At 35.5% G+C, this 20,621-nt stretch overlaps 2 protein-coding genes and 1 long non-coding RNA gene across 3 annotated transcripts; all 3 read left to right on the plus strand.

Annotated features, from left to right (window-relative positions):
- Positions 1 to 1,315: 1,315 nt before the first annotated feature.
- On the plus strand, positions 1,316 to 3,850 carry LOC143586275 (uncharacterized). The gene is made up of 3 exons (XR_013144682.1): positions 1,316 to 2,261; positions 3,248 to 3,355; positions 3,811 to 3,850. It is a non-coding gene; the product is annotated as an uncharacterized LOC143586275 (long non-coding RNA).
- Positions 3,851 to 8,024: 4,174 nt separating this feature from the next.
- LOC143586282 (protein HOTHEAD-like) lies at positions 8,025 to 13,135 on the plus strand. Its single transcript, XM_077067859.1, has 6 exons — positions 8,025 to 8,294; positions 9,561 to 9,936; positions 10,998 to 11,308; positions 11,558 to 11,943; positions 12,029 to 12,597; positions 12,802 to 13,135. The coding sequence occupies exons 1-6, from the start codon at positions 8,222 to 8,224 to the stop codon at positions 12,854 to 12,856; spliced, it is 1,770 nt and encodes a 589-aa protein (XP_076923974.1). The 5' UTR covers positions 8,025 to 8,221; the 3' UTR covers positions 12,857 to 13,135.
- A 5,737-nt stretch (positions 13,136 to 18,872) lies between these two features.
- On the plus strand, positions 18,873 to 19,666 carry LOC143588188 (NDR1/HIN1-like protein 13). The gene has a single exon (XM_077069265.1). The coding sequence runs from the start codon at positions 18,893 to 18,895 to the stop codon at positions 19,628 to 19,630; it is 738 nt and encodes a 245-aa protein (XP_076925380.1). The 5' UTR covers positions 18,873 to 18,892; the 3' UTR covers positions 19,631 to 19,666.
- The last annotated feature ends 955 nt before the right edge of the window (positions 19,667 to 20,621 follow it).

Genomic DNA, 20,621 nt, shown 5'->3' on the forward strand with positions numbered 1-20,621 from the left:
AAATAAATAAATAAATGAAAGGAATAGGCGGGATAACAACATCGACTTCAACACCAACGGTCACGGTAACATCTATAGAAAAGAGTTTTTGAAATTGTAGTTATTGAAATCTTATTTACTATTCACAATGCCCCAAGAAAGATTTAGTGGGTTGACAATGATAGTTTAAAGTACATAAATTACAAAGAGTTGATTCACCATTTTGCTATCAAGAATAACTTCACAAATCCTCAGTTAGCTATTCCATTTATTTATTTAGTATGTTATAAACTTATTCTAATACTATAATTTTACTAATTGTTATGTTTATTGTTATAACTTTAATCATTATTTAAAAAATATATATTTACATTATTTGGTATTATCAAGCACGTTAAAGTTTATGAAACATATTTTTTTCGGCTTGACCAAGATACGTGAATTCTCAGGCCGGCCCTGCATTTTAACTTGTCTTGACTCGGCTGAGGCACGTGAATTCTCCTGTTAACCAATAAATAGAGTGATTTTCCACTCGTTAACTTTATGTGAAATCAGCTTTTGGCTTCATCTACCCTCTCTTTCTTCCATTAGTTCTTCATCTTCATCCTTGGTCAAGTTTGATGCTAGAATTCAGTAAGGTATGATTCAGTATCTTCATTTTCATTTCTTGTGTACGTAATAGTTGGATTATTAAGAGTTTCTTCCGTATATGTAACCTTTTTATTTCAGGGTATTATATATATACACCTTCTAACGCTGAACCTAGATGTACTAAAATGCATATTTTTGTCAACAAAAATTGATGCATTTTAGTGGTTTAGGTGTTTGATCTAGATAAACTGATTTTATAATTTATATACAAACTGTTGCATAAGAAAATGGCGAACTAGCAAAGTAGAATATATATGTATTTAAGGGCAAGGTTAACCTATAAATGAAATTAACGTGCTAAACGTGAGAATCAAGTAGAGTAATTATATATTAATATATACAAGTAGAAGAATTATGTAATTAAAACATAGAGTAATTACATAATTACTCTATGATGTAATTATATCATTACTCTACTTGATTCTCACGTTTAGCTGTTTTTGGAATGAAAATGAAGATACTGAATCATAGTTACATCTTACACGACAAAACATCTTTTAAAATTCCAACTGTTAGGCTAGAAAAAACAAAAGTTGGTAAAACTCGTGTGTTATGTATATGGGTAATGGGTTTCTCTCGCCATCGGGTTTTTTTAGAACTTCAAATGTTCTTGTGGGTGTGGGTGGGGGAGGGGAGGGGAAGGGAGGGAGGGGGGGAGGTATACGGATACTCAAGGAGTATGAGCAGCAGGATGTTCCCAAACAATCCTATTACTAGTGGAACGACTAATGAAGAGGCAATAAGTTGCGTAATTCCATGTTTTCCCATGTCCACAAGGTCGGAACTTGGTAGTGAGCATCGATTTGAAACCAAGAAAACAAATTAACACAATGCAAACCTGCTGTCTGACCGTACCAACCAACTGGAACAAAACAAGGCAAAGAACCATGTGATTAGCTGTTTTTCTGTCAGTACCGAAGGAAAAAACATGGGTTCTCGAATTAACAGAAAAACGGCTTATGACATGGTTCCTGGCCTTGTTTTGTTCCGGATGGTTGGTACGGTCAGAGAATCCTGATTTGCTTTGTGTTATTTTATTTTCTTGGTTTCACATCGATGCTCACTACCAAGCTCTGTCCTTGTGGACATGGAACTATGTAACGTATTGCCTCCCCGTTCCATCAGTAGTAGGCATGTTTGGAAATTGGAAACATCTGGCTGCTCATATTCCTTGAGTATCCGTATAAAAAACCCTGAACATTCGAAGTTCTAAAAATCTGGATGGAGTGTGGATGGTGAGGATAAACCCATATATAGAATAAACGAGTTTTACCAACCCGCGCTGGGTATATGACAAAGGAAAACAAAACCCGTGAACATCGCAAATGAAAAGAAAAGATATATCGCCAAACTACAACATCAACTGAAAAGTGATATCATATGTGGTATTTTATGGAAATGTAGACGCTGAAAGGCCAGAAGCTTACAAGGTTTGCCATTTACAAAGTTTGATTTTTTTCCTTTCAGATTTTAATTTAATTTTGACCATTTTATTGACTTTTAAACATATTGTTTAACTTTTGAAGGAATATTGCATAAGACGTATCAATGGTTTCCTTGTGAATTCAGAAGCGGAGAGACAAAGGGTGATCCAATGCCTGCATGTCGCCATAAAAAATAGAGTGTCTGAGGTAATGATGATGCTAATGAGCAGAAATATGGCACTTTTGAGCCTATATCATTCAGTCAACTCTATATAAGTCAAACATGTCTCTTATATAGAATTTGATTTTTTTTTAATATGCGTGACTCTTATATAGAATTTGATGATAAAACATTTTTAATATGTGTGAACATCAACTCTATCTGAAGTTAAAACCGAAATCACTTTCATAAGTAAACTCTACACTCTTTTATGTTCGTATTTGTCATATTAAAAACCATACACGTTAAATAATTATATTGAGGATTTATATAGAAGCTCATAAGTCAAAAAGTAATTGATGTTCACGCCTACGTGTAATTTGTTTCACTCAGTTATGTTTATGTTTGTTCATTTATATTCAGTTATGTTCGTTTATGTTTGTTCATCTATATTCATTTATACTGTTAATTGTACAAAATTGATATACCTGAAATTTACATTTTTTGACAATGTTATATATAATTATTCGGTCATCCGTTTGGAGTGTATTTTATATGCTTGGAAAGCTTATTGAGTCTAGTTTTACTGTTTTAAATCATAGAAAACTAATATCATCAGTTCACGGGTCAAAACTAGTGAATAGTGCAGTTGTATAGAGACGAGTACAAATAAAGTTTAGTTTTATAAAACTATTTGAATGAACGTACATAAGCGAACACACACACATCCATTTTCTTAACGAAAGAACACAAACAACAAATCCTGTTTGTTTAGTTGTTCCTGTTTGATCGTTTCTTTGGTTAGGTTAAAGTTAAACGAGCAAACATGAACATGCCTTGTTCTTATTCATTCGGTTCGTTTACTGGCAGGCCTATCTATGCATTATCTATGGCAAATTTATTTTGTAGCTGTATGTTCCTAAGTATAACTTTCGGTTATTATTTTTGCTTAGTTTTTGATATAAAATACAAATTGTTTTTTTTTTGTCACAGTAGATACTTTTTACCAATGAAGTGCTTTTATTTTGAGCAGATTGGAACTTCAATTTGCATTCCGCAGAGGGATTATGTAGATATCGGGCGGATCTCTTCCATTGAGAATACCCGCAAGCCTGTTGACTTTGTGAAGAAAGGTCAAAAGGTATGTATGATGCTTCACCTCAAATCATGTAACCTAAACATGAGCTCTTTAACTTTATTATTTAAACGTCTCAAATGCGTTGACGAGTTGGCGGGTAATAACCATGTTGTAAACATGTGAATCATGTTGGTGAGTAGTAAACAAATGGGTTTAATGATAAGTGGGTTAGCTGGTCGACATGTTTAACTAAACGGGAATAGGCCAACCTGAAAACGTCGGGTTAAATGGGTCTTAAGCAGGTTTGTGTCGTGTACTTTTAGCCATGTTCCATTTCTTATAAATAATAATGCTAAATATTTTGACAAACTATATTTTACCAAATAATCTTTACGTTTTTCAAAATATTTATCTAAATCCATATAAAACCGTAAGTAAAATCGGTTGTGTTCTGCGACATATCACTTATGATTACTCACCATATATTATTATTAGACATTGTTTTATACATGCTACAGGTATTAGCATAAGATGCTTGATCGAGATTGAGGACACTAGTAGACCTTTAGGTTATTTAAATAAAAAGTATTGTTTGTCTATTTGTATATTTTTTGTATTTCAAAAATTTATTTCAAGACAATTGTGTATTTGTTACAAGATTTTGAATTAATATAACGGATTATCGTCACATTTGTTAGTGTCACATGTGTTTTGAACAATCACGATACCCCATGTTGTAGTTATGCCGCCAGTCAGCCAGTCAGGGTGTGACAACACTATGGAGGGGCAAGGTGAGACGATGGTCTCCGGCATGATCTTGCAAGGAGGTTCGGAACCAACAGTTACAACTCAGTTTAGACCAATTTGAAAAAAAAAAGAATTTTATGCATATTCAAGCCATGTGATAATCCATTTACTCAATTTAGGTTCATTTAAAACCTTAATGGAAAAGATGAAACTTGGGGCTTATATTTTTAGTCGCCTTTGGCTTAAACTTTTTAATGATTCTCAGAGATGGCCCTGTTAGATGCATTTTTGTTATTTATTGATTAGTTAATATTAGTTTTATTTGTTTTAATCACATCTGACGTTGATGTGAAAAAGAAAGAGTCGTGTATGGAAGGGAAATTGTCCACAAGAAATCTACAAAATCCTATCAGTTTAGATTGAAAAAAATTGCACCCATTCGAAAGCATAGGACGTCTCTATATCTTAGATACAAAAAGAAAACATTAATTTTATTTTACTTGCATCGCGTTCGTCCGCCATACTTATTAGAGATCACCATGTTTTCAACTTTTAAACATGTTTGAATGTAGCTATTAGCTAATGGGACAAGTCACTATAGGTGGTTGGTTTTGTTGTATCTTTTTGTTTGCGGTTTAACTGGTCTAGTGTCTTGCTAGATTATTAATAAAATTTTAAAATAAGCTAATAGGACAATATCTATTTATTACCATTTTCATGGCATATCTTCACCATGTTTAATGGTCAATGTTTGTTGCATTATCTTAACTTCACAGTTAGGCTTTTGGCAGAAGAGTAGGTTGCAAAAATTAACTTCATCACTGTTACCATTGCTGTGTTGTACTTGTTTTTCACCATCACTCCAGTTGGCAAATTAGTTTCACATGCTATAGTGACTTGTACTCTGTGCATTGGATGTTGTACTACACTTGGTCTTTATGAATCACTATGTCATGCTTCAAATGGAAATGGTTTTAAGAGGTGTCATTTGTGGAGAGACTTCTTATTGTACTCTACTCTTTGGTGTCAATTGATTATTGATGATATAGGAACTTTTTATTTAATAATACTAAAGAGTTTTATTAAAATAGGAAAAAACTACTCTTACTTTCAGTATTTATTCTAATGTTTTGAATTTTTTTCTATAAAAGTTAAAATTTTTAGATTAATTTTTGTAAATAGAACATGCACAAATCTTAATAGTTAATTTAACTTAAATGAAACAATTATATAACTTATGGTGGTGGATGGTGTTCACTTATTTTGATCCGTTATAAATTTTAAATTGATATATTTTATAGTGTGATTAAATTTGATCCGTTATATAATTGGAACTCATATATTCTTGTCATGTAGTCATAAACAGTTTTTCTTTTACCCAACTTTAGCCTACATGTTGGACGTGGATTGAGATTTAAAAGGTAATGAAATAAAGTTGGAAAGAATAGAAAGTGATAATAAAATGGACAAGTGCATGAAATAGGATCATTGTTTTATTTGTCTTGTTTGGTTAACCTATGAAAATAAAATGAATTATTATTTTACGTAGTTTGGTGGGAAAAAACCACATAAATGAAACAAAAAAAATGCAAAAAAAATGGCTATGGCGACAGTGGTCGTGGTTAGGTGATGACGACTGCGGCCAGGCATTGGTGAGGGCGGTGGCGACAGTGGTGGTGGTGATAATGGTGGGATGGTATTGGAGGTGATAGTGGTGGTGGCGGCGACGGTCACGTGGTGGTGCTGCGCTGATGGTGGCGCTGGTGGTGGTGGTGGTGGCGGTGGCGGTCAGTTGATAGTGGTGGTGGCAACGATGACGGTGGTCATGTGATAGTGGTGGTGGTCAGGTTGTGATTGTGGTTGTCGGGTAGTGTTACTTAGAGGGTATGGTGAAAGAAATGATAGAAAAATGGTGGGATAAAATGGTTTTACGTAATAAAATTATTTGTGTAATGATTGATTTTATTTCATTAAACAACCAAACACATATATTTGCATTCCTTCATGATGATTTATTTCATTCATATTTCATACATATCAACGTTACCAAACCATTCTTGTTGTTCATGCTAAATAACAACCTTTTATTTTTCTTACATAAATACTTCTGGTTGCTTACTAATGTTATTCATGCCCTTTAATTCTATATAGCCGTCACATCATTCACTTTATACAGTTATACTGCATCTCACTTAAAAGACATGGTTTAATCATGCTTAACCAATCTCAATTTAATTTAAAAACAATTACTAGATTATTGTGTGTGAGCATAAACTACTTTAATGCTCGTTAATACCACAGCTCGTTTTGTTTTAACGCCCCTTAACCCATGAAAAGATGTTCCACTCGTTAACTTTTAACAAATCAACTTTAACTTCCCGAACTTAAGGTATAACCCATGTCTTAGGCACCGATTGTTGAGGCATGTTTCGGTTCGTGTTATCCGTACGATGGGCATATGGAAATCTGAGATGATGAGATGAGAGTTGATCAAACGGTCATAAATTCATTCATCAACCTCCATCCTTCCAACTGTAAGCATTCATCCACTCACCACAATATATGTTGCTTTTTTCATCCATCTATTAATTATAATAATACAAATTAATTTATATCTATCTTATATCTTTTTTAAAGTGAATAGGCATCTAAGTGTATATATATAGCTCAATTTTAATAATAACCAAGTTTAAATAAAAATAAAATAAGATTTGTTTCTATTAAGAATACTTAATTTATTAAACGAGAAGAAGTAAGCGGTATATGATTGAAGAAAACGTCCACGCGGTAGTTTTGGAAAGAAGATAGTGGGAGAACAACCAAATGGGGTACACATGTCAACGAGAGAAACCTATAGACATCGTTCATAAGTTTTACTTTATAGTACATATAACATGATATAAAAGACGATATTTTTAACCATCTCTCTTTCTCTGTTACTAAATATGTTTATATTTAAATCAATATGTTTATATTTAAATCTTCAATATACTATGTATAAGCTTATTGTAATAATCGTGATATTAAGTAACACACTTGAGATTTAGAGAAACGTATGATTGCAACCAATCAACTACTAAACTATTGAACTTGAGTATTAAAAGTTTAAAACACAAGTTTATTTGGTACAATTATTATCATATTCACAAGCCATGTCATCAAAGTTAACATGTCACAATAACCCCCCACACCACCACCACAAAAAAAATTGTTTTTTAAACCGTTACAAATACATTGACATTAAGCCATAATTAAAGTTGTTTTTATCGTTTTATTTTGAACGACAACTAATCCTTCAATGGGCTACTAGCTAAATTCATAACATCGGGATACACTCGTCTTTCGATCCGGGAAAAACCCTTACTTGAGCCAACGCCCATAAACACTCGTCCGAAGGCACGACAGCACGGTGAGATAAAACTCGTTCAATTCATGATCCAATAAGTGAAAACCACTTACTCGTCTAGTCTCCCATCATCACTCTGGTGCCTTTGAAACTAAATGTTGGAAGCATAAATCAGACATGGGCCACACGGAACAACAAGTATCTTCCTTACCACTTCACCACTAGCTCATTGGCAAAAGTTGTTTTTATATAATAAACAAAAATATTTATTATTTTAACGAACTTTAAATTTTTTGCCAATTCTGAAAATAGTTGGAAATTATCTTCTTTTGGGTAATAAATGTATTTAATTTAAAATCTAATAGTATAAATAAAATGTAATAAAATTATGTTCTACATCATTAATTCATTATCTTACTTTATAATCTACAAAATTAATGCACAAAAACACTTTTCAATCTGAGTTCATAAATATTTTTTTTAAATAACTATTTTTTATTATTCATAGTTTAAAATAATATCAACAAATTTTAAACTAAGAAAATTTATAAATTTTGTTCCATTTATCCTCAAATTAAATACTTTTATATGCAACACCTTTTTCTTTTATTTATTTATTTATTTTGCATTAAATGCATTCATAGTCCTCTCCAAAACAACAATAATGTAGTGAGATAATTTATATCTATATATACACACTACCATCCTATGTGAATATGATGATTTCAATATTGTAATGAAGAAAGGTAGACTACACAGAGCACAAGACCAACCAGAATTTGCCACAGAGTTTAAAGTTGAAGGTCCAAATACTGATTTCTGAAACCATTGTCTCCATGGCACTCAACAACATCCACCATCTTATTCTCTCTCTTTTGCTTCTTGCTAACCTCATCACATCTTCTCAAGGTTACAACTCTCTCTACTACTACTACTTTTTTTCTCTGTGTGTATATTGTATATGTGCATGTTCTTGATGGGTGTTAATCTTTTTGGTAAATGATGATATGGGTTGGTATTATTTGGTTGTTTAGTTGATGGGTTTTGGAGTTTATGTTGTTTGGTTTGTGGGTTTGTGAAAAAAATTGATTTTTTTTGGCATAAGGTGGCAACTTTGGGAAAATAATATAATTTCATCTCCACTTTGGTGGGGTGGTTACTGGTGGGGTTTTTCTTAAGGTTTCTTTCGGGGTTCCGAGTTTAAATCTTGGCTTAATTGCCACTCTGAAATATGGATAGCACGACTCTAATGCAGATTTGATCTCGGGTAAGATGAGTTGTAGTGGGTGGTAAGTTTTTCGAAGTCCCCAGAAATAATATAATTTCAGGGGATTTTTATTTTTTGTCCATGAGTCAAAAATGTTCTAAGTTAGTGTATTTAGTGAAAAAAGTAATAAATTTTAGCAACAGTTTTCCAGGGTTTATGAATTAAATTTAAGTTTGGTAGTAAAAGTGGCCATTTTGGTTCATTAATCTTGTTTTAATGGTCGCTTCATTTCTGGATCTTGTTTCCACTTAATTTTACTTTTGCAGCTTGCTGAATACATTAAATTTCCGGCTGTAACTTCCAAAGAAATCATATTTTTCTCTGTACACATATGAGACAAATTCTTATATATTTTATTTTAATTATAAAGAACAGTTATGTAACTAACCTATATAAAACTAAAAAAGTGTGTGTTGTTTTTCAATTATTTTCTATTTAAAATTAGTTATACGGGGTGGGTCAGCCAGCGGTTTTCTTTAGCCGTTGGGTCACTTCGTATGAAGTAACTACGCGTTCTATGTTTGTTGGCCGTTCAAAAAAAATCATAAATAAATAAACATATATACACACATTCAAGTATTGCATTTTGGTATAGTTTCGGGGTATTTTGTATGTTTTGCTTTTATTATGTTTTATTTATTACGAATGAAGTTGATACGATTTTTGGTTTTTGAATACCACGGTTACAAATGAATTTGATTTCCTACGGTCAACAGAGATTATGAATAAAAAAACATCAATGAAATACCAATATCGAACCAAAACATTCAGTACAATACATTATTCCATAGTATCGGTTATACGTTACCGATCTCATCCATAGTTAAACATCTTTGGGAAAAGAAATCCTTGATGTAGTAACAAGTAACAACAAAGACATTTAATAAAATATGACTTTTGCGATGCAGGTGATTACAGAACATGGCAAGATGAGTACCCATTCATCCAACGAGCAAGCTTATTCTCGTCACCAAAGTCAAGTCCATCGGACGGTGGTAAAAAAGAGTATGATTATATAGTAGTAGGAGGTGGGACCGCAGGGTGTCCACTAGCAGCCACACTGTCACAAAATTACAGTGTGTTATTACTAGAAAGAGGTGGTGTCCCTTTTACAAACATTAATGTGTCTTTCCTGTCAAATTTCCATATTACCCTTGCTGACACGTCACCAACCTCTGCTTCACAATATTTTGTATCCACCGATGGGGTGTTTAATGCTAGAGCTAGAGTCTTGGGTGGTGGTACTTCTATCAATGCTGGCTTTTACACACGAGCAAGCACAAGGTACAACTTTTTTGCTTAAATGTTATTTGAGCTCAATCAATAAAAAAACTCAAATAAGACGATCTCGAGCTTCAAATAAAGCATGTTTGGTTATCGAGCCTGAACTCAAGTCTGTTATTGGAAGCTCGATTAGGCTCGTCAAGCCTTAACGAGTTTTTTGTATTTTTAAGTTTTACCTAATTTTGGAATTCTATGTATTGGTTTTACACTACATACCCGAGCATAGGCACGTTTAACGTTTTTAACAAAACGTATAATAATTAATAACTTTTATAAATTAATTAAGAAGTTAACATACCAGCGGAGCCCAGGCTTTATATAACAACTCACGAGTCGAGCTCGAGCTCTCATAAGTTATAACGAGCCTGGGATTGGCTCGGCTTGTATACACCCCTATTCGTGTCCAGTGAAAAGCAATTGATTATATTGTATTCGCTATGTACATGTGCCTTTCGGTTTTGTACGATTCCCTGTGTAAGATTAGTTATGTATCAAGGGCGTCCCTTACACCACTCTTTTTGTAATTCATATGTCAATAACTACTGTCATACATGTTTTCGTAGTTCTCTATTTAAAAGTTGATTATATCATTAGTTTCATAGTAATATGATTATCAAACTAGATAGGTTTTTAAGAGTAACTTTATTATACTATGGAAGGAAATTTAATTTGTAGGTACACGTTTTCGGGATTGGGCCTATTGATTAATACCTTTATACCAACCTTTTGTCGTTTTGGGCCTACAATATAGTATTAATGGGCCACAAACATCCGTTTTAGTCAGTTTGAAAGTTATTTCGCCTTTAAATACTTTCCTTTTTTGGGTTCTGATTATGATAATTGATTTTAATTGTTATATGGGCCCAGTGGGCCACCAAACATTAACATGTTAATCGTATGCCTTTATTCATTTCCTTTTTTGGGTTAGTGATTTGGGCTCAATGGTCCATAAATAATTATGAATTGTTATGTTTCTTCAAGTTATTTATTTTATTACATTTTTGTAGAGCAAAAAAGATGATTGTTTTTGTTGTTGATTTAATATCAAATTTTGTTTGTAGATATGTTAAAAAAGCAGGGTGGGATGCAAAATTGGTGAATGAGTCATACCCATGGGTCGAAAAGCAAATTGTTCACGAGCCCGTGTTCGAACCATGGCAAAGAGCGGTTCGAGACAGCCTTGTGGACATTGGCATTGCACCAAACAATGGGTTCACCTATGACCATTTGTACGGTACAAAAGTTGGGGGGACAATTTTTGATAGGTTTGGTCGTCGACACACGGCTGCAGAGTTATTAGCCTCCACAAACGCAGAAAACCTCGATGTTTTGGTTCATGCTCGAGTTCAAAAAATCATTTTTGACACAACTGGTATGCATTAAATTTCATATGGAGGTGCTAAACGGGTCGTGTTTATGGGATGGATCCCAACCCGACACGACACAAGATTTTCGGGTTGACGTGAACACGGCCCGTTTAACTAAATTTCTTTTTCCTATTGCATATCCATGCTCTAAAGTTACAAAATTATAACAAACAAAAGGCTATTTTTATTTTTAAACACAACATGACTAGTCAATAGTCATACTGAGATAAGTTCATGATACATGTCAACTATAGGTCCAAAACTGAGGGCGATTGGGGTACATTTCAAAGACGAAACCGGGGCCCAACACGTGGCCCATATCTCAAAACGACGAGGGAGCGAGATCATAGTAACGTGTGGAGCCATAGGAAGCCCGCAACTATTACTGCTTAGTGGAATAGGCCCAAAGGCTGATCTAGAGAAGTTGAACATATCAGTAGTGCACGATAACAAATATGTCGGGAAACATATGGCCGATAACCCTTTAAACACTGTTTTTGTCCCGTTCAACAAGCCCGTCAAGCAGTCGCTTATTGAAACCGTTGGTATAACCAAAAAGGGCGTTTATATTGAAGCGAGCAGCGGGTTTAGTCAGTCCACTGATAGCATTCAATGCCACCATGGTGTCGCCTCGGCTGAGGTAATAATATTATAACGCGTGTATAGTCCTTTAATAATATTTGTTTTATTAAATGCAAACGGTTATAACGGTCAACTGATAACAGATTGGGCAACTATCAACTATTCCACCTAAAAAACGGACCCGAGAAGCCATTGAAGCATTCAAACGAAACAAGAAAGATCTACCACACGAAGCGTTTCACGGGGGTTTCATATTAGGAAAGATCGCTTACCCGAAGTCAAAAGGTCAACTAGTTTTGAACAACACAAACCTCGACGATAATCCAATAATCACGTTTAATTACTTTAGCCACCCGAGAGACCTCCAACAATGCGTGCAAGGGATCCGCATTGTCAAAAAACTCGTACGGTCCAAACCGTTCCTTAACTTCACCAAAGGTAACCAACAAACAATTCAGAAGTTGTTGAACATGAGCGTGACCGCAAACATTAATATGATACCACGACACTCAAACGACACAAAATCGCTAAAGCAGTTTTGTAAAGACACTGTGATCTCCATTTGGCATTACCATGGCGGGTGCCACGTGGGCCAGGTGGTGAAAACGGATTACGAGGTCATTGGGGTCCACAGGCTTCGTGTCATCGACGGGTCCACTTTTCGTGAGTCACCGGGCACGAATCCACAAGCCACAGTTATGATGTTGGGAAGGTATGGTGAATACTATTTTTAATCCTGTCAACCCATGAACACGACCTGTATGATGTTGGGAAGGTATGGTGAATATAATTTTTAATCATGTCAACCCATGAACACGACCTGTTTAGCACTGTAACATAACATTGCATGAAATAGTTTGTTTTAACACTTAACATTTGTGTTTAGTTATTTATAATTTTATATGGTGTGATGTAGGTACATGGGTGTGAAGATATTAAGGGACAGATTAGGAAGATCAGCTGGTGTATGAAGTGGTTGTAGAAGACTTGTGGTGTAGACAATGCAGGAGATTATTTCTCATGTGTAACATTATGTAACTTGTTACTTGTGTTGAAGTCAAACATCAAGAAGTGACGTGTAGAAACTAGAAAGTTAAGGTAGAAAAAGAATGGGAAAGTCAATGGTTTGACTTTTACCCTGTCTTTTGTATTTGTTTATTTATCAACATTTTATTGTGTGGTGTAATTTTAATCTTTTGTTCAAGGGATATTTTTACATTTTCTTGTAATTTGTTTTGGAAGACAAATATATAGTACTTAAATTGGCAAAATTATGATAAGGACTTCAAAATGAATTTAAATACATGATTTTGTTACTACACTTTGATTGGACCTGTATCATTTTGGAATCTTCTGCTAACTTTAGTTGGCACAATTTGATCTTTTGTATTTGTACTATATGGAACCGAGGGAAATCAATGAAATTTGCAATTTTTACGATATCTTCCGTTAGAAGTTTTTATTGACGCATGTCGGGGGAGGTCAATGTGTATCCGTTCTGTTTGGTTTTGTGTTTATGTCATAACTCATAAGTCGTAACCATGACTTTCGGTTATTGCAAATGTCTAAGCGATTGCTTATTAGCCTTTACTCCTAAACATGTTAAGTGTGAATATCGATTTCCATCCATTAAACATAAAATAATTTGCCTATTAGGTGGATGTACAACCGAGTGCCTTTCTTGAACCATGCCTGTTTTTGTCAAAAACAATTCTTACCCGTAATCTCTCCCGAGCCAATGGGTCTACCATGTCTACTTACACATTTCAGGCGTGTTTAGAACAAAATACTTGCTACAAAGTACTGGATAATCGTATCCGAGATTCTATTGCTTTTAGGCCAAGTATGATTTTAATGGCATGAAATTTGAGCTGGAATGCTGTTGAACTCGAGCTTGATTTGATAAAAGTTTCAGCTTGTTTATCAATATTTATTTGTCAATTTTCGTTTTGTATTTTTTATTCGTGTTGAAATCTAATAAAACAAAAAAATATTTTGTGTATTAAAATTGGGGTTATAGTTAACATATTATTTAAAATTGGGATTTGGTTTTTAACAAGGCAAACGAGCGATAAACAAGTCAGCTAATGAGTAAACTTAGCTTGACTCGGGCACGACTAATATATAAATGAGACTCTTTCAAGCTAGTTTTATTAAATGGAGTTTTTAAAGATCTCAAATTTTGATAAGCATGGTAAAGGTATATGTGATGGTCGGAGCCCATGTTTCCATAGTCAAGCCCAACATAAGACTGAGGGGTGTGGGGCTTCAATGGGGGCGTTAGAGCCCCTCCGCTGGCGCCCCCAGGCGCTAACACCACACCACCAGGGGCGCTAGCGGAAAAACAAGGTAGGCGTGAGCTGGTTAGCGGGAGAAGAGAGAGAGGAGGCACACCTTTTGATGTTTTTTGGACCGTTGGGGAGCCGAAAAAAACAAAAAAAAATATATTTTCTATATAATTATACTTCATTTCACCCATTTTTATACCAAAACTTCAAACCTTCACCCAAAATCAATTCTTCTTCTCAACTTTTTTTAAAAAAAATGGCTGGAAATTGGTTCTCAAACCTTGATTCAGATTATCTTGACGACGATTTATGGTCGTCACCGCACCAACCGATGTTTTATTCGGAGCCGCAAGAATCATCCGGCTTTCAACCATCCAACACACAACCGTCTTCTAACTTTGTTGTTCCGGAGACACAAGAATCACAAGGTGAAGCTACGGGACCAAAAAGACGTGTCCACCGGAAAAAACCAGTTGCAACGGACGGGTCGGGACCGGCTTCGACTCCGAGGACGAAACGGAAAGCCACTCCGTGGTCATCGGATGAGAAGGAAGCCTTGTGTCGGGCTTGGATAGTCATTTCTGAGGATCGGCGTTGCGGTAATTGTTTTAACGTTTTTAAAAAATATTTTTAATAAAAGAGTTAAATAAAAAAGTTAAATGGAAATCTAATTTATTTATTCATTTTGCAGCCGACTACCAACAGAGAAAGATTTTTTGGACAAAGGTTAGGGAGACGTTCTACATGCTCGTTGGGAGTACAGAGCGGAACGCCGATTTGATTTCGGGTCGGTGGTCCGAAATCAGAAAATTTGTCGGCTTGTTTACTAATCTTTTCAACATGAACAGCGGTCGTATGAGACCAAGTGGCAATAATGATTTGGCGGTTTACAATTTCACGGTCGAAGAGTGGAAGCAGGAGTGTTTGCAGAGGTATGGGATGGTGAAGACGTGGGACGATTTAAAGTTGTGGGACAGGTTGAAAAGGTGTTCCAAGTGGGTTGAGCTGGTGACGCCGGACTTTGATGCGGAAGTAGGGCCGAAACGAACTAAAACTAATTCGTCTGGAGCGTATAGCACTTCAACCGGGTCGGATTGCCGCGTTAGATTCGACCTAAACATTGCGGAGGAGGAAACGTCTTCAACACCGAGGAGGCGGCCATTGGGAAGGGACGCCAAGGGGAAAAAACCGGCTGAGGGGAAAGCCGTAAACATCGCCAATCTTGTTGAATCCCTCAATAAATTCAACAAAACCAAGGAGGTGGTCTCTTATGACAAAAAGAAAAAAACTCGAATGAGAGATTTGGACTTTCTTACTAGAGACTTCGATAACCTAAATCCGGTCGATCAAATGCTAATGGAAAAGCAAAAGGAACGTATCCGAAAGAGGTTGATCGAAGAAGACCAAGCCGAAGAATAAGAATAATGTTTTTTTAGTACTTTAATTTTTATTTTATTTTTAGATATTAATGTGTTTTTTTTATTAATTTATGAGTTTTTTTAATAATACGTTGTTTGAATATATTTATAAAAAAATAAAAAAAAATTCGCTGGAGCCCCTCCACACCAGGGCCAGGGGCTCCAACACCCCCCTTATCCAGTTTCTCTCTCTGCCACACGTCATAATATTATTGGTTGGAGCCCCCATTAAAGCCCCCCACACCCCTCAGCCTTATATTAAATATATATTTTTTATATTTTCTTTTTTTTCCTTAATTATTATTAAGAAGTTTATTACTTCTTGAAAGTTTTTAAGTTCCAATATACTATGGAAAATGAACACATATTGATTTTGATATATGTTTATTAACTCATCTTGTTTTTTTTAGAACAACATACAAAGTTTATAACTATACTCCTAAATTATACTATTTTGCTCGTAACCTCATTATTTAGAAATACAAAATTTAATTCAACACTTTGTACCGCTAGGCGCTAGCCTAATGGCACTTTGGGCTTTGGTAATTCACCTGCCTCTACTCCTCAATCTTCAATCAAAATTATTGTTAAACGGGTAGAGTTCATACAACAATTTTCTTTTTAACTTGCTAGAGATCCCCATTAACTTGTCGCTAATTTTGATAACAATGAGCATTTGCCAAAGGTTTGGTCCATTTATAAACACTAAGATTGCACATCTTCAAAAGGCCAGTTTTCACCACACCTAATGTGCTTAAATATAAAACAATTAGTTTATTAAAAGCTTGTCATTATGGTCTAAGTGTTTGAATAGAAAAAAGGATTATGTTGGGACATCACTTTAAATGAAAGATACCCTCCAACATTTATTGACCAAGGAAACTTCTACTAAATCTTATAATTATTTTATAAAAATTTTGATAAGTTTATAGAAATATATATTCACTTGATATATTTACAAGCTTTTATGTGTTTTGAAATTGTTGGCTTCAGATTGATAAAATGATTTATGAAACTTTTGATCGACACTAAAAAATCTCCTTATTTTATAAACAAATTAACCATTAGTTATAACTTATAACTTATAACTTATAACTTATAACTTATAGATTTCAAATGATCAATCGAATTAAAAATAATTATTAATATGAACAAAAACCACAATAAAGAAATAAAGATAGCCGTGTCTAGACCAGTTCCCCTACTGTAAGTATTAATTACCTCAACTCAATCCATATTTGATCATAAATTATGATAAGGACTTAGAACAAACATGGACTTTTTTGTTTTGAATGGTAGAACAAACATGAACTAAACCTAAACTTGTGGCATAAACCGCGTTACAAAAGCAAGGTCTTTTACCATAATGAAAGTGCCAACACAACCTATTAAATGCACATAACACCTTCTAGACGAGTCGAAACATGTAACACCCTGAAATCTTAAAACATAATTTTCTAATATTTTTTCATAGGTACTTTTTGAAATGAATCAATATATTTTCAAACAAATGATTCACTCTACACTTACGCCCCCGCCTCCACGTTATGCTTGATTCTCTCTATTTACAATTATTGGATTATAGTTTACAAAAGACATTGTAAGTTGTCAAAATATTCTAACAATTAAAAAAATACAATATTCTCTTATTTATCAACAAACATGTGACATTGACTTTTTACAAATACAATAATACGCCCATTAAAAAAATTCTACTTTCCTTTTATAATAACTAAAGAAAAAGTTATACATACTTTTCTTCTAGACGGCTAATTTGGATCCGTGATGATTCACTAACACACCCGATCATCTCCATCGCCTGACTATAAAATCTTTGGGGGTTCTAAGTTTACATGTTCCTAAAAGAAAACTCGTACATTGGTTTGCCCCATCAATCCTGACCCGAAGACCATTCTTAGAAGATTACCCACCATGTGTGAGAAAACCACATATTTCAACCTTGAACCTCTAGTTTGTCGTAGGTGAGACTTGAACCCAAAATCTGTCCAGTTTAATGAAGTCTTTGGGTGCATCCTATGTGTACTATCTTTTTAAACGACCAACGAATAAAACTCGACTACTTGGGGAAACCCAATGGTTTTACCCCAATGGCAAAACTAGATCACGTACGCTCGCGATCACAGACAGCGGTGAGCAGCTCAACTCTACCATATCCTATTACAAGGAAACCTGTCGCCGAAGGCTTATTTACGATAAAAAAACGATTAGGATTGGATTCGAACTTGAAACTATAAGTCACAAACTGGTTTAAAACTCAAAACTGGTTTGGGTTGGTCAACAAAAGTCAAAACCGGTTTATGATCGGTTTCAGTTCGTGTTGAAACCGGTTTCTTGACCAGATACAATCGGTTTTGGTTAATGGGTTTGGAACCGGTTTTGATAGAGAAAATTACAAACCGGTTCTGTACCTATGGTTTCAATCGGTTCGGTTTTGGTTCGATTTTCAAGTCAGTTCAGTTAACTGGTTTATTTACCTACCTCTACTTGAAACCATGCAAACGTCGACCCAAATATTCACTTTCCAATCCGTAGTTAATTTATTTCCCAATAATAAAACACTAAATACATTATATATATATATATATATATTATATCTTAATATAATAATATATTTATTTACATAGCAATAACTAACTACCAAAAATACAAATCTTCCACTTTTGGTAGAGTGGTTATGCTAATGATGGATAAACGTATATCCTCTTTGAGGGGTCATGTTCGAATCTTGAAGCTCCCGAATTTTCTATTACAGTTTATTTACTTTAGAGAGGCTTCTCTTATGGAGGGTATAACATCTGTCATGTGGCTGGAAATTTTCTTGAGGAACGCCAAACCAAACTCGGATGCCAGCGTAGGCCCAGTTAAAACAACATAGTCTGACCTGAGTTAAGTGATAAGGCTCCTCTTTAAAAAGTTACGATCTAACTTAACTGTGAAAATTCGTCATTAAAAAAAACTACCAAAAATACAGGAGAAAGAATATATGTATAGACACACCTTACCTTGACATGATCCATTTATTGAGTGGAGTAGAAAATAATAAAAACCAAGAAAGCGTGTAGACGACTTTTGTTTATTTTTGACCTTCACCACCTCCACCGGTGGGTATAGGTATAGGTACATGTACAGGTATAGCCAAAGCCAACCTTCCTATCACCATCATCAATCTCTATCCACACGCCATTATCAACAACTATACATTACACTCCCGTACTATTATTATTATTATTATTATTCATCCAAACTCACCAACCAATTCTCCAAACCTTAATCCACCAATATGTCGGAAAAAATCCACCCTAAACCACCCACCGGAATCACAACAACCGCCGCCGGAGGAAACACTAACAAAGCACAAATCTACAACTCCACACGTCCAGTCTACCGTCCACAGCCTCGCCGGAGCCGCCGTAGCTGCTGCTGCTCACTCTGCCTATGGCTCACCTTCACTCTCCTCATCCTAATCATCCTCGCCGCCGTCGCCGGCGGCGTCTTCTACGTACTCTACCGTCCACACCGTCCATCATTCACCGTCTCATCACTCCAAGTCTCTCAATTCAACCTAACCTCATCGAATCAGTTACACACGAAGTTTAACTTCACCGTCACGGCTCGTAACCCTAACAAGAAGATCGAGTTCGATTTCAATCCAGTCTCCGTTTCAATCGACTCGGACCGAGTCGATGTCGGTGACGGAACGATTCCGGCGTTCGTTATGCCGAAGAAGAACACGACGAAACTCAGAGCGATTGTGTCGACTACTGGACAGACTGTGGATAATAATAGTAATTTGAAATCAGATCTGAAGAATAAGAAGAGTATACCGTTGACGATTCAGCTGGATACGAAAGTGAAGGTGAAGATTGGAAGCTTGAAGACTAAGAAGGTGCCGATTAGAGTTGTGTGTGATGGAATTAGGGTTACGGCACCGAGTGGTAATGCGTCTACGACGGCGAGTACGTCAGGTGTTAAGTGTAAGGTGGATCTCAGGATTAAGATCTGGAAATGGACTATTTGAGTTGATTGATGATGAAGATGAAGGTGTGGTTATGTTATTATTATTAATATGAGTATATGAATTTGTTTTGAGATATTATGAAGGTGAAGGTTTATTTTGTTTATGACTATAATTATTTTGTTAATTTTTAGTTTGAGATGATTGATAAATGATAATGTGATATGTTTAGTGAGTGACAGGATGAATGATGCTGTTTATTTAGTACTGTATTTTTTCAAGAACATAAAAGTGCGTATGAATGAATATCTTGATTTCTGGAAAATTTGAGATGTTGCTTTATTTTTCAAAGACCAAGGAACACGGTAACATTAGTGGTAAAAGGCAACTTCATACTAGGTCTATTCTTTAACATTGGGCTGAGGGGTGTGGGGCGCTAACTTGGGCGCGAGAGCCCCTCCGCTCGCGCCCCCATGCGCTAACCCCACACCACCGGGGCGCGAACCGGGGCGCGAACGGGGCGCGAGCGCGAGCCCCTAGGCAGGCGTGAGTGTGGTCGCGGGAGAAGAGAGAGAAAGAGCCGTTGAGCTCGCCCAAAAGAGCCGTTGGAGCTCCGAATTTTTTAAAAAAAAACCTTAAAACCTCTATATAATACCCCAAATTACTCTCATTTCAACCATATCAAAACACAATTTCACCTTACAAACTCTTATATAATATCCCAAACTCCTATATAATACCCAAAAATGTCTGGAAATTGGTACCCAAACCTAGATTCAGATTATATTGACGACGATTTATGGTCGTCACCAGAACAACCGATGTTTTATTCGGGGCCGCAAGAAACATCCGGCTTTCAACCATCCAACATACAACCGTCTCCTAACTTTGTTGTTCCAGAGACACAAGAATCACACGGTGATGCTACGGGAGCAAGAAGACGCGTCCACCGGAAAAAACAACTTGCAACGGACGGGCCGGGACCGGCTTCGACTCCGAGGACGAAACGGAAAACCACTCCGTGGTCATCGGATGAGAAGGAAGCCTTGTGTCG

This window comes from Bidens hawaiensis, unplaced genomic scaffold, assembly GCF_021521415.1.
Source record: "Bidens hawaiensis isolate Kalapana, Puna unplaced genomic scaffold, B.hawaiensis_p1.1 tig00001575_1, whole genome shotgun sequence".
NCBI lineage: Eukaryota > Viridiplantae > Streptophyta > Magnoliopsida > Asterales > Asteraceae > Bidens > Bidens hawaiensis.

What these genes read in the sequence shown, in the direction of transcription:
- LOC143586282 (XM_077067859.1), top strand. Translation starts at nt 8,222, where the DNA reads ATGGCACTCAACAACATCCACCATCTTATTCTCTCTCTTTTGCTTCTT. An exon ending in TACACACGAGCAAGCACAAG is followed by an intron (nt 9,937 to 10,997) that starts GTACAACTTTTT and finishes TTTTGTTTGTAG; the next exon opens with ATATGTTAAAAAAGCAGGGT. An exon ending in ACAGTTATGATGTTGGGAAG is followed by an intron (nt 12,598 to 12,801) that starts GTATGGTGAATA and finishes GGTGTGATGTAG; the next exon opens with GTACATGGGTGTGAAGATAT.
- LOC143588188 (XM_077069265.1), top strand. Translation starts at nt 18,893, where the DNA reads ATGTCGGAAAAAATCCACCCTAAACCACCCACCGGAATCACAACAACC.